Source organism: Glycine max, chromosome 12 (assembly GCF_000004515.6).
Source record: "Glycine max cultivar Williams 82 chromosome 12, Glycine_max_v4.0, whole genome shotgun sequence".
NCBI lineage: Eukaryota > Viridiplantae > Streptophyta > Magnoliopsida > Fabales > Fabaceae > Glycine > Glycine max.
The window spans coordinates 3,637,647-3,650,602 of record NC_038248.2 but is presented as its reverse complement, the minus strand read 5'-3'; the positions used below and the strand labels follow the sequence as shown (position 1 = coordinate 3,650,602).

The window sequence follows — 12,956 nt, the reverse complement described above, 5'->3', positions numbered from 1 at the left end:
TACTTTTCACTTTTGTTGTTTTAACTTAAAAAACTCATTGGATCTGCAGATTTTTTTAAGTCTGGATACGGGAACATAAGTATAATTTACAATATTCTATTTTAATTTTATCTTTTATCATTTTTACATGTATGATAAATTTATTAATTTTTATAATAATATTAATTGTGATGACTTATGGATGGACAGTGTAAAATTGTTGATGCATGGGAGGTTAAACATTTTCATGTTTTACATTTTTCTCATTATTGCTGGTGTAATAAAAATGACATGGATAAGTGTTCAAGTTTAAAATTTATGAATGTGAGCAGTTCATATTATAAGATTGCCATAATGATTTGATTCGAACAGAGAAAAAAAAACAGTATGAAGCACCATGGTAGCACATTACCCTATTGCAGCCCGTGTTCGGCACTTCCTTCTTCCTTTACGTAATAAGCCTTCGTCCTTTACATAATTACAACACGTATATGACGTAACACTCTAAGATTTTATAGAAACAGTCAACTCCACATTCCCTTTCTGCAACTATTGTTGTCAATTAACCATCAATCTGTTTCTGAATATTTAACCAGTTAAAAAAGAGTATCAATATCACAATTCTTTCAAACAGCAACATCTTCCGCCTGATTCATTCAAATGTGATTACATGGAGGGAGGGAGAGGGCATTCCTAAATATTATATTTTAGATAAATAATTATTTTTATTATTGAATGTATAATTTGTTAACAAATATATCCCTAAACAAAAATACAAAATTTAATCTCCAAGTACAATAAATATATTTTACTGTTAACTTTCGTCAATCACCATTAATCAAATAGTCTATACACAAAGAAACAAATTTGTTATTGAAATGATCGTCAACGTGGTTATCTTTAATCGCCAACATAGGGACATATTTGTCATATAATATTTTTTAATATTTTTCATCTTTCACTCCACCCACAAGTACCTCCCTAAAAGAATCTAGACGGTAACACTAGATTGTAACTAATTATTATAATTTTGAAAAATTTATAATGATTGCGACAAAATATTATCAATGGAAGTAAATTCTTATTGTTTTGGCGAATTCTTCTTATTTTTCTTCAACTACAAAAAAAAAAATCAATCATTTGATTGTTAACTCTTGAATAAATGACATCAACACAAAAAAAAATATTGTAAAATGATAAGAAAAACATTATTTCTATTTAATCAAATACTATTTATTTAATTATTTTTTAATAAATTTTTCATAATAAAATATGAATGTCTATTAGTATATGTAATAACATCAAATTACAAATTATAATAAAAATTTGTTAATTTTTAAATTAATTTTTTTACATCATATACAATTATTTTTTATTAACTGGTCATTTAAAAAATCATAACCTTAAAAAAATCATTCCAAGGAAGTGAGTGTTTTTTACAAATTAAAAGTGTTATCGCAATAACAATTTTTTCTAAAAATTATTCATGGATCTAATTTAACTACAATTATTCATGGATCTAATTTAACTACAATGCTTTACAATAAGCATTTTTTTTTTACTTAAACTTTTCATCAAGCATGGAAGTATAAAAAAAATATTTACAAGTTTATAAAACTAGTATTCTTTTTTCTTTTAGACTTGATTTAATTTATAAGTTTGTTAAAAAAAATGTCTCAATCCATATAAATTTTTTCAAATTATAATAATTAATCATATGACAAATATACTCTTATGCTGGCAATTTAACATGATCACATTGACCATCATTTCAGTAACCAATTCATCCCTCTTTACCGTGTAGGTTATTTTATTAACGGTGATGGACGAAAGCTAATAGTCAAATGTATTTATCGCACTTTTTACGCTTTCGAGACTAAATTTATGTGTATTTGTTAGCGAATTACACATTTAGAGACAAAATTGACTATTTATCCTTATATTTTCTTATCTTTTTCATGGGACATAGGTCTTTTTTCAAGTTTTTGGTATGTAAATAGATAGCGTGATGGAGGTTTAAGATCGCAGAGCAAAGCTGAAACTCTTCTTTTTGGTTATCTCAGGTCTTTTACCTTTCTTGGTCCTTCATAGCGCTGAAAATTGTCGTGATAATGCAGAAGCCGCAATATAGAAACAGGTGAAATTCTCATCAAATATATCATGAACTCCTTCAAACTGGTGAACAGAAAATCCACCAATCCATCAATTTCGGATTCATATTGCTCGTAAACAAAAAATGCCATAAATGCGATCACCAAACCTACACAAACAATTCAGATTGTGTAAAAATGAAAAGGGCACAAACTGAAGAAGTTTTGGAACTCACGTTAACAATTCCATACCTATGCCTATCATTTTCGTGAACAACTCTGACAGGATCAACTTCAGAAGGTAAAGAAAAACTGCAATCTGCATCAGTTAAAAAAATTAAACATGAAGGCAATGATTCCCAGAATCTCTACATGTAGTAAAACTTAATTCATGTTTGAATTATTCATTCTTTCAAGCCAACCTCTCAAACAAGTATGTAAGACAGAAAGTAAAATGGTGACCCGCAGACCAATTAGAAGATAGAAACTTAAAATCCTTTTTCACAAAACCCAACAATAGATCCAGACATTAAAGAGCACATGCATTCTCAATAAACAGATGATCCTACATCATATATTTAAAAAAATTACAATAAATTTAATAAGAACAAGAAAAGAGGGGATTTTCGTTTTTTTTTTCTTTTTAATATTTAAAAGGAGACCTCATCATTTACCTTGAAAAATGCAGACCAATTGTCCCCTTGGGCCAGTCCTCTTATATTTTGAAAACCCCGGTTCCAAAGATATACTGTAGTGGTAACTGAATCTTTGACTGCCGTATCAGAGATCTCAAAATAAGACGTGGGTATCCTTTGTATGTGAAAACCAAATCTGTCACAATGTCATACACTTAGTACTTAGAGAACGTTTTATTTCTCCAGTGAAGGTATAATTGTTGAGAGCCAAAATCCCCAAAACAATCTTTAAGTGTTCATTAAACGTATACTACGTAATTCCCATGTTTGGCACTGATTTGTGGGGACATATGAGTAGCCTTAAGGCTGAGATATAGACCATATTACTCTTAAAATAATTTAATTAAATAAGTAAGCTGAGGCTAGAACATAACAGTCATACCAAAGATGTAACCAGCAGGATGAAAACAGAGGGAGGACAAACTATTGAAGCATCATTTCAATAAAGCAACTGGCTTTCTTAAGAAAATTGTGCTATACACAATTTGAAGGCATAAAGCTTCCTAAATCTGTTAAAAACAGAAATTTAAAGTCTCACTATGAGCAGCACTTACAACTTTGATGGCAGAAAACCATGTCCATATAAAAGTAATGTGGCAAGCAGCAAAAGTCTCGCAGCAGATGATATAAAAGTTCTTCCAGAAAGGAAAGACCAGTAAAACAACAAAACCAGCACAAGGAAATATGCAAAGGATTTCTTCTCGTCTCTCCACAACAAAATGTCAGCCACTGTAAAAATAAAGCTAAGAATTATTTGGTTTGGCAATGTTATAATATATCTATGGTTCAGAATAGTTAGCATATGTATTGCCAAATATTCAGTTTAATAATGATGTATCACTCAAATGTATTCTACCAAAGTAGATTGGGATGGAGAAGATTTTATTCTCAGTCCTCAATGTGCGGTCAAGAGTAGAAAAACAAGGGCAAAAGAATCAATTTCAGCTCACTTCTGTGTTCAATAGGGAGAGGTTAAAATTTAGTATGGAGTGCAAATAAGTTGCACTTTTCTTTCACTACTGCTACACTTAACTTGCACCATACTAGTGCAAAGAAATTTTCATTTGAGCCAAGCATGCCCTTAAAGTAAACAAGAAAATGCAAATATCCAAACAATCCTATGAGCAAGGTATTTATAATTGGTGGTGTTGCCCGCCCTTATACTTATGTCGGTTAATTTAATTAGTCAATTTTCAGGTTAAGAGTTAACTATTCTAAGTTCTAACAAGATGAGCCACATATTCATGTAATAAGGTATACCTATCAATATGCTCCAATTCATTTCATTTCCACCAAAAATTGCTTTGACATTAACTAAACATAGTAAACCTTAATTCATGTATGTAAACTTTGCAATGCAAGAGAAAGCATTATGTTTCAACCTTTTCCACCACCCAGCAGCTTATCCGCTTTTGACTGTTCAGTGAAACTGCAGCATCTTGGAAAAGATGAGTCTCTGGATAAATGAGAGAATGACTCTATGGTTAATGTGACTCCTTCCTGTATTATCCAATATTGGCAAATATAAATGCAAATCTTAACAGTAAGAAATTCCAGGCCATATAGAAACATTGCCAAATAGTATATCTCACTCTTAAAACATCATAAAGTCACATAGACAGGAAAATATCAGTAAGAGCCTAATTTGTGTATCTGTATGTGTGTCGGATTGTGGGTCTGAGCACTATTGAAAAGGGAACGGTCTTATTTTATTTAACGAATCTTCATTTTGCCTCTTTGGAGGCTGTTTTCAGTTATCAGTGGGAAGTAACAAGAATCTTAGGAGATTTAACAAGTAAAAATTTATAAAGAAGCAAGAAGAATTAAACCTCAAGGGAGACTATTGGTGAGTATCCAATATCATTCTGAGCTGCCATGCAGTTGAAAGTTCGGGTGTATGAAGCTAACTGAAAAAAGTGAACTAATAAAGGATAACTGAAGTATCTGGGCCCCAACTTTTTATGTACCCACTTTAAAACTGATAGAATATATTGTACCAACTTAGCAGGAAGTTTGATGAATGGCCTGCAATTAAAGCAAGGATTTTTCTAACTTGGTTAACAGCATAAGAGGTCATAAATTGGCAATAAAGAAGTGCTAATTTGTTATGATGTCTCCTAAATGGGCAGGAAATAGTCAATGTGGCTAGATTTTTCCAAAGATACAAGAAGAGAAAATATAATTTATAAAATTTTTTCCAAAGATACAAGCAGAGAAAATATAATTTATAAAGATTTTTCCATAATGTTATGATGAACTCCCGTAAGCTATATCATACAATCAAGTCAAAATATACAACTATACATCAGTAACATTGGAGAAAATATTATGCCCCTCATATATCAAAATAGATTGCTCATTTTTACCTTTGATATTCAAGACCTTCTAACAAAAGCGAGAGAAATTCCCAGAATTTCATAGGCTCAAGATTTGTGATGAAAAATGCCTGTACAAAAAGAAAAATACATTATGCATGAATAACTAATCAGAGCAAACAGTAAATTGATATTCAATATATACACACCTTTCCAGCCGCAGAAACCATTTGGAAATTTAAGGCTTCTTCTGCACAGATATGGGCATGAGTAACATTTTCAGAAAATGTGAAATCTGAAAGATTATCACCAGTCCCTATGATAAACTGAAATGAGAAATTGTTACTCTAAAATAAGACTTGAAGTCAGCAATGCCAACCAATTTGAATCAAATGATATATGAAAACAACAACAATAACAAAAGTGTTATCCCACTATGTGAGGTAAGCTACATAAATCACACAATATCATTCAACTTGGTTATAGAACAAACTAATAGGAAATTTTGAACTTAGCTTCATAAGGAGCAGGAAAGAATTTATAGCATATCCAATAATCACAACTAATCAAGGACCCATAATTGTGGATTTAAGTGACTGACTCAAGTAATCAATTCAGTGTCAGTATGGAATTATGTTCATTATCATTTACATATGAAATGAGCTTCAGACCAGACAGATCCAAGTCCAAAATTTAATAGAAAAGATATGGCATAGAAATATCAATCACATTTCCTATTCAAGTAAAGTTTAGTATGAAGTAAAGGTTTTTCTGAAAACTTTTCTAAACAAATAGCTTTTAGAAAAAACAAAAGCCAGAAAACAACTATTAAATGCTTTCTTCAGAACCTAATATCTTTACCTCCTATGCTTAGAAAAACAACACTATTTTGTTGGGGGAGAGGAGGAAGGCGGTTGGGATTTATTCAAATAGGTACATAACAAAGAACTCCAAGATGTTGCATGAATCCAAAATCTGTCCATTGGTCATGACCGATGACCTTTCAAGAGGGAAAATCAGCTACCATTGGTCATAACTTTTGAGAGGGAAAATTAGCTAAAGGGAAAAGTTGTTAAATAATATCTTTTCAAGTGTTCGACAAAACTGACATAAGTTAATTACAACCTGATTATAAGAATGCAAAAACATATTTTTTGCAAAGCCTACATTACGCAGTTTTATTAAAAACAACCCCCCCCCCCCCCCCCCCCCTCGATTTGACAAATGAATGCTACAAATGTACAACTACAAACCAAAAAAAAAGAAAATTCTGTGCAAAAAGAAAACTACCTTTGAAAAACCATATCTTGCTAATTTGAGAAAATATGGCACAAATTCCGTGTCACCAGGTCCAAAAACATTACTAGGACGAAGAGAGCATGTCAATAGGCCATCAATGTCATTGGCACTCAGGATCAAAGCTTCCGCTTGAGCCTTAAGGTCACTTAACATGTTGTCAGTCTGCAATTCACATCCCCCTATCAAAAATGCTTATTCATTCGCAAACCAAAACCATCTAATCTAGCCATTAACAGGTTGGAAAACAAAAGAACCTCGTTCAACAAAATCTTACTTTCCACGGATACGCCAACGATTCATCTCCATCGCGAATATCATGCAAACCATCAAATACAACATCAGCAGAACTGTTATATATCAGGCGTTTCACTCTACATTCGCGGCAAACACTAATGACATTCTTTGCACCTGAAAAATCAAACATCAAATTACATTGCCAAAAACAACGAATCAACAATTAAATGATTAATTAAAACAACAAAACGGAAAAGAACCTTGAACTATAAGCTTATAGCAAGTACAAAAGTCATTCCCATCGACGCCAGCAATATCCAAATAAAAGACAACAAAGGAACCTTGTAGAACTGCACAAAACGCATTTCAATTTTCAACACTGCTGTTATTTTCCATAAACAGAGTATTTCATTTCAAACGAAATTGAAAGAAAATCACGCGGATTCAGAGTGTTACACAAACAAAATTGCGCACCTTTGATAATGCTCCGTTTATCGCGAAGGTCGACGTGGAAGTAAGAAGCGCGAGAAGAAGAAGAGAGAGCTTGTTGGAGGAGAGACTCGGAGTGGTGGAGTTGGAGAGACTGAGCGGAATCGGCGATTCGGACGATCCAGTTACCGAGTTTCAACAGCCTCAGCACCAACGATCTTCCAACGAATCCTCTGCCGCCTAAAACCACACACGTCTTAGGGTTCAAATTCGCGAACCGGTCTTCCACTGCCATTGTTAACGCTGCGAAAACGACGAACGTTTAATGTCGTATCGTATCGTATCGTATCATATACTCGTGTTCATATTCAATTATTCTGTGTGCGTTATTAATGTGATGAGAGCGAGAAAAAGGAGATAAGGAGAAAGAGAGACAGAGTAGTTTATCCTTTGGCGCGGAAACTGTTACTCTCTGTAATGCAAAGCAAATCGCACTGAGAGTGGGTGGGGTCCACTCTTAGAATCTTTTGGACAAGGGAAGAGCGAGGGTTAGTAATCGAATCATGATGCGTAATAATAACTCTGATGCTGATACGCTAATGCTACACATAACGGCCATTACATTTGTTTCTGTTATTATTATTATTATATATTAATCTGATCGTATCCATTGCATAACGTTAGTGTTTACACTGGCTGTGTGGGGGCCCACTGAATTGCAGTGCTCGCACATTTTATGTGCTTTTTCTGACTCGTGAGACAAAAGACGTAAACGTTAAGACACACATCCAACTGTACCAAATTGGAAGTGGTTAACCAAATAATGATCATATGGGGTGATACCAACAGATATGAGATGACATGCGTTGGTCTATAATTTTCTGAACACAGAGGATTAGCCCATTAAGTAATTCTGTCATATTCGAGAAGGATGATGATGGCGTTGTCTGTTTCTTTGAAGAGTAGTGATTAATGCCCAAGCTGTTGCAGATTCGGGTTTTAGGTGAATCCATCCATCAACGTAAAAATGTGAGAGTAACAACCCACCATGCTTGAGAGTCCTATTCGTAAAGGGTTATACTCCACATCAATCTTCCTCAAAAGTTACTCAACTAGGGCCAACAACCACTGCCGGACCAAAATATGATCTTCTATGAATGAAAGTTAAATAATACGTATAAACAAAACATTTGAAATCAAATTCATGCTTGAATACATTATTTTAATGCTTGCATCCTCTATTCTATCCTTTGGTTTGAGGTCATATGCTATCACTAGAAAAACCTTATGTAACATTGTAGCCGATATGTCTATCTATAAAATGATCATAGTAGAGACTGATGAACCACTTGCGTTGACATTTCGTGCAGTCGTATAATGAGGGAAACACGAGTACAAGACAATGCCAAATGTCGTCAGCCTAATTACTGATAAACCCAACGTTAATGCTCTTAAATGTACAAACTAGTCTTTGAAATATTTAAAATCTTCATGTCACAAAAGTGCAATGGATCAAAATACAACTTTCTAAATAATTCTCAACATATGCATATATATGCTAAACACGAAGGGAGTGTCTGAGTGATGAGCTTCTTCCACGCACCATCATGATTTTGACTCCCATCAGGCCAACAAAACTGAAATCTAATTTACATCTCAAATGAACCCAAAGAAAATTGAAAAATTATATTACGATATCACCAAGTAAATATTATTCCATTTGATGGATTCATTAACCTAATCTATACAGAATAAGTATCTTTAGAATTTTAAATTTTAATTAAAAAATTCTAAAAATTATCCTTTGCTTGCCGGATAACACCCAGGGCTTCTGCATCATCTGCCGTGGCTGCAATATTTAGTTTTTGCCGGATTTCTATGCTCCATGTGCGAAGGAATGGATTGCAAGCCTTTTCCACTTTCAGCGTAGTTGGAATCTGAGAAAACAGGAATAATTTGCTAAAAGCAAAAACACAAAATTCCAGCATACCAACAACTAATAAGGCAATGCAAGCTTCAATAACAATGAGTTGTGAAAGACAGGTGTTTCTAGTGAAGGAAGAGCCCCTACAGAGGGCACTTGAAACCATCCATTAAAGAAGCCAAGTTCTGAAAATTACCGTGGGCAAGCCTTTATTTCTAAGGTTAGATACATGGGTAGCATAGGATTGAAGTTCCTTGTTTTCAGGTTCTATAGACAAGGCAAACTTTGAATTGTTCTGCCAAAATTCAAAGCACCAAAGTCAAGGTCGCAACACTTAGGCTTATAAAAGAAGCAGGGAAAATAAAGAATGAAAGTAGAAACAACTAACCAAGGTATATTCATGACCACAGTAAATACTTGTATCATCTGGCAAAGACATGATCCTTTTAAGAGAAGATAGCATCTGTAACATGGAAGAAATTCTCAATAATTAAAGATAAAACACATTACTAACTTATCAAGTAACAGACTTGACCACATAAAAGAAATGGATTGCATTCGTAGCCACTTGTACATCTGCAATAACATCTAGAAATCAAAATCCAATATTCAACATATCGGCAAGCATTATATGACAAAATATATATAAACAACAAAAGTTAAAATATGAAAAACATTATTATAACCACTAAAATAATATTTATTGACATAAGTGATTTCTGATATTAACGTAGTAATTAGTAGGAAATGGCATAGTAGTATTATTTAATTAGTCTTATCTAGTAAGATCTTAATAATTAAATTCAAATGTTCCCACTAAGATTGCAGACATGGAGAATATCTGCCTAACTAAGAATACAAACATCGTAACCTCTTTTTAGACAAGACCTTCAAGAAATATAGTCAAATAACTACCATATTTTTGTACTGGCATTTACATTCACAAAAGAATACAAGTTTCAAATATCATATAGTCCTCGTTTACTTGTAATTTAAATCACTATAATTCGAGTCCTTTCTTGCAGGTAGTTCAATTTAAAACAAGATATATAAAACAAGAAAGAAACATTGCAACAAGATGCAATCACTTGTCCCTGAAGATAGAAATGTACAACCAGAAAACAAAATGAGAAACTAAAAGCAATTCAAATCAACCTGTTCGGGGGTTCCTTCTAAGAGCTTGCCACATGATAAGCTGAACAAGGTGTCTCCAGTAAAAATTGCCCCAGAACCTGGAAAGTAGAAGCTTACATGACCTGCTTATAGTACAAATAGATATTAGATAGTAAATTGAAAAAGTGAGGATCAGCAGGTTGAAGTAAAGAAAATCAAATCAAATAAAAGACATTAGCAGCACCTTCAGCATGTTAATTGCATAACCTCACACTGGACACTACCCAAAGCAATAACCCAAGAAAACATTCATATAAAAGTCCTACACCATGGTATTGACAATAACTCCCAGAGTCTAGCCATGGGAAAGGAATTTACTTGGATTCTACGCGGGCAGATAATATGCACGTCAGGCTAAACCAAGAACATATATGACTTCAAGTAAAAATCAGGAGTTAGTCAAGATAACAACAAAGAAAACCCACAGAGTTGAAAATTGTAGATTAAATAGACAGGGTCATGGCAGTTAGAAGAGAATATAGAAATTTATTATATAGTCAAGAAGACTGCAGGAGAATAAAAGAGCCAAAGTAACAAGCCAAAAATGTGCTGGTTCTAATCAATTAACTTGAAATATATCTAATAGCAGACAACAATTAATAAGAATATTTACAAATGCAAATAGGCTATTAATGTGACCTTCGGTGTGACCAGGTGTGGCCAATATATGCACTTCATGGCCTGCGAACATCCAGTTATCACCATCACTCAAATAGATATCAATACCAGGAATTCTTTCCTTGTCTATTTCTGAACCAATTACCTGTAAGACGAAGAAATGTTACGAATAAATCAAAGTAACCTCACTTCATATCTTCTCTTTACATTTTCTGACAACACATTTATAATATTAATTAAAAATAGAACAAACTTCGACAGAAGATATAAATATCATACCTTTGCCCCATACCTTTCTTTCAACTCTGCATTTCCACCAGTGTGATCAGGATGGTGGTTGGTGTTCAGTATGTAAGTCAAATTTAAATCTTTCTTGCTCAACGCATCTATGATAGGCGCAGCTTCGGAAGGATCAACAACACCAACTGTCCCCGTATCCACATCGTGTAAAAGATATGCATAATTGTCCCTAAGACATGGAACCTAACAATTAAAGAAAAATGAGATAAGAAACACAGCACATGCTAGGATTTCAGCATATGGCTCCAGAGCTTATTAGCTTGAGCAACTTGAGTGACTAAATACTAATCTAATTGCATCACAAAAGCCTTATAAAAAGGAAGAAGAGATCTGCTCACCAATTCTATCTGCAATGAGGAAGATAGATTCACTACACTGCAAAATTGATCCACTCTCAACGACCGACTAGCTCCGCGCAATGTTTTTAATGGTATTGAAAATAATCGCATAAATCCATACAGAAGACCTTTCCTTAAGCAAAGTTGTCTCGCATCTGGCCACACGCAAAACCCACTTCTTTCCTAAAGATAGAGAATAAGCAACACCTATTGCCATATCATAATCAATCCAAAATAAAAGTTCACAGGGAACCAAAATAGAAAGTACATACAAATACGAGCACATTCATCTGAACCAAAGCTCGCAATGCCAGCGTGAATAATACTAATGCCGTCGTAGATGATACGAATTTCACTCAGGAAACCCTTAACCCCGTGCCATAAGGCCATTAAATTAAACCGAATTATCTATAAATAAAATTACTAAAATATTATAGTCATACATTTTCCAAATTACAAGGCCAATTATTGCTTCCAACCAAATTGTAAGAGATCTACACTGAAAAGATCTGAACACGCGGAAATTCAGCAAATCAAAATAACGAACACGGAGATTCATTTTCACACGGCACTGCAGCAAAACGATGACGTGAAGCGTAAAGAAGAAGGAAACCGTTTTTTCAAAACATCTCTGCACGATCTCGGATTCTGCGGGAAAAACAAAATTGCAACGATGACCAAAATAAATTAAACTACCTTCGCATCACTCATCGAATGCGATGCCGTTTCGCTTCTTCAAACGAGGAGATACGAGAAAGCGCGTTCTTCTTAAAAAAGAGAGGGGGAAAAAACACGGAGAGTGTGTGTGCGTGTTGTTAGCAATTCATTTTGTGTAATTGTTGCAGATTCGGCAAAGGAGAGTTGAATGTAAGGGGAATTGAATTCGGAGGAGGGATGCGTGGAAGAAAGGGATAAAGAGAAACCCTAGAGGAGGAGGTGGAAATGGAAGTGCATTGATCTCATCTGAATGAAAAGAGAAAGAGAAGCAGTTGCATTTATGTTACTACGTTGACACACACTCTTTCTTGTCTACTGTGTGCTTGAAAACGATTTTGCCTTTTTCCCCCTCCCACCACCTTTTAACGCCTCTGTCTTTGTCTTCCTCCACCCCCCACCAACCTTCATCTTAAATATTTTTATATTTAAATAGTGCTATTCTTTATGCTATTCTAGTAGTATAATTTTTTACCCAACAATTTTAACATTGTGTATTAATATTAATATGTTATTTAGAATATTGGTTAAGAAATTAAAATTAAAATATTATTATTTAAATCATAAAAAAATGTAAAAGAAAATTATAAATAATATAATTTTTCATCTCTTAATAAAAATATTTCTACTTTAAATTTTTTAATTAATGTCATTAAGACATTGATTAGTATTTGTTATCTTAATATTATGTATAGTTAATTGTTAGAATTAAATAAGTATAAAAAATAAAATATGTTTTATAATTTTAAAATAATAATAAATAAGAATGAAAATTGAGGTTAAATGGAACAATTATTAGTTGATTTTAGAATAGATTAATAGTGAATAAAGTATTTCCGCATTATAAA

General features: G+C 33.3%; 2 protein-coding genes across 5 annotated transcripts; both read right to left on the bottom strand.

Annotated features, from left to right (window-relative positions):
* Positions 1 to 684: 684 nt before the first annotated feature.
* Positions 685 to 7,659, bottom strand: LOC100794808 (3beta-hydroxysteroid-dehydrogenase/decarboxylase). Of its 2 annotated transcripts, XM_006592077.4 has the most exons (13): positions 7,477 to 7,659; positions 7,087 to 7,344; positions 6,873 to 6,962; positions 6,653 to 6,786; positions 6,370 to 6,540; positions 5,289 to 5,405; positions 5,131 to 5,210; positions 4,594 to 4,789; positions 4,147 to 4,264; positions 3,319 to 3,493; positions 2,744 to 2,900; positions 2,322 to 2,388; positions 685 to 2,239 (listed from the first exon to the last, which is right to left on the bottom strand). In XM_006592077.4, exons 2-13 carry the CDS (start codon positions 7,334 to 7,336, stop codon positions 2,034 to 2,036), a joined length of 1,761 nt encoding a protein of 586 aa, XP_006592140.1. In that variant the 5' UTR covers positions 7,337 to 7,344; positions 7,477 to 7,659; the 3' UTR covers positions 685 to 2,033. The 2 variants fall into 2 exon arrangements, with proteins under 2 accessions (XP_006592140.1, XP_003540692.1); XM_003540644.5 differs by having other exon boundaries at positions 7,087 to 7,491.
* Positions 7,660 to 8,456: 797 nt separating this feature from the next.
* Positions 8,457 to 12,492, bottom strand: GLYII-5 (putative hydroxyacylglutathione hydrolase). Of its 3 annotated transcripts, none has more exons than NM_001353896.1 (8): positions 12,091 to 12,492; positions 11,395 to 11,577; positions 11,036 to 11,239; positions 10,778 to 10,901; positions 10,121 to 10,221; positions 9,354 to 9,428; positions 9,162 to 9,260; positions 8,457 to 8,978 (listed from the first exon to the last, which is right to left on the bottom strand). In NM_001353896.1, exons 1-8 carry the CDS (start codon positions 12,103 to 12,105, stop codon positions 8,832 to 8,834), a joined length of 948 nt encoding a protein of 315 aa, NP_001340825.1. In that variant the 5' UTR covers positions 12,106 to 12,492; the 3' UTR covers positions 8,457 to 8,831. The 3 variants fall into 3 exon arrangements, with proteins under 3 accessions (NP_001340825.1, XP_006592138.1, XP_006592139.1); XM_006592075.4 differs by having other exon boundaries at positions 8,550 to 8,978; positions 11,667 to 12,483; XM_006592076.4 differs by having other exon boundaries at positions 8,550 to 8,978; positions 11,395 to 11,601; positions 12,091 to 12,225.
* Positions 12,493 to 12,956: the final 464 nt, after the last annotated feature.

Excerpts from the sequence above, each read along its gene's own strand:
- LOC100794808 (XM_006592077.4), bottom strand. The coding sequence starts at position 7,336 with ATGGCAGTGGAAGACCGGTTCGCGAATTTGAACCCTAAGACGTGTGTG. Across the intron at positions 6,541-6,652 it reads CGTTGGCGTATCCGTGGAAA|ACTGACAACATGTTAAGTGA; the intron begins GTAAGATTTTGT and ends TGTGAATTGCAG. Across the intron at positions 4,790-5,130 it reads GAAGGTCTTGAATATCAAAG|GCCATTCATCAAACTTCCTG; the intron begins GTAAAAATGAGC and ends CTTTAATTGCAG.
- GLYII-5 (XM_006592075.4), bottom strand. Across the intron at positions 10,222-10,777 it reads CACACCTGGTCACACCGAAG|GTCATGTAAGCTTCTACTTT; the intron begins GTCACATTAATA and ends TACTATAAGCAG. Across the intron at positions 9,429-10,120 it reads TAGAAGGAACCCCCGAACAG|ATGCTATCTTCTCTTAAAAG; the intron begins GTTGATTTGAAT and ends TCCATGTTACAG.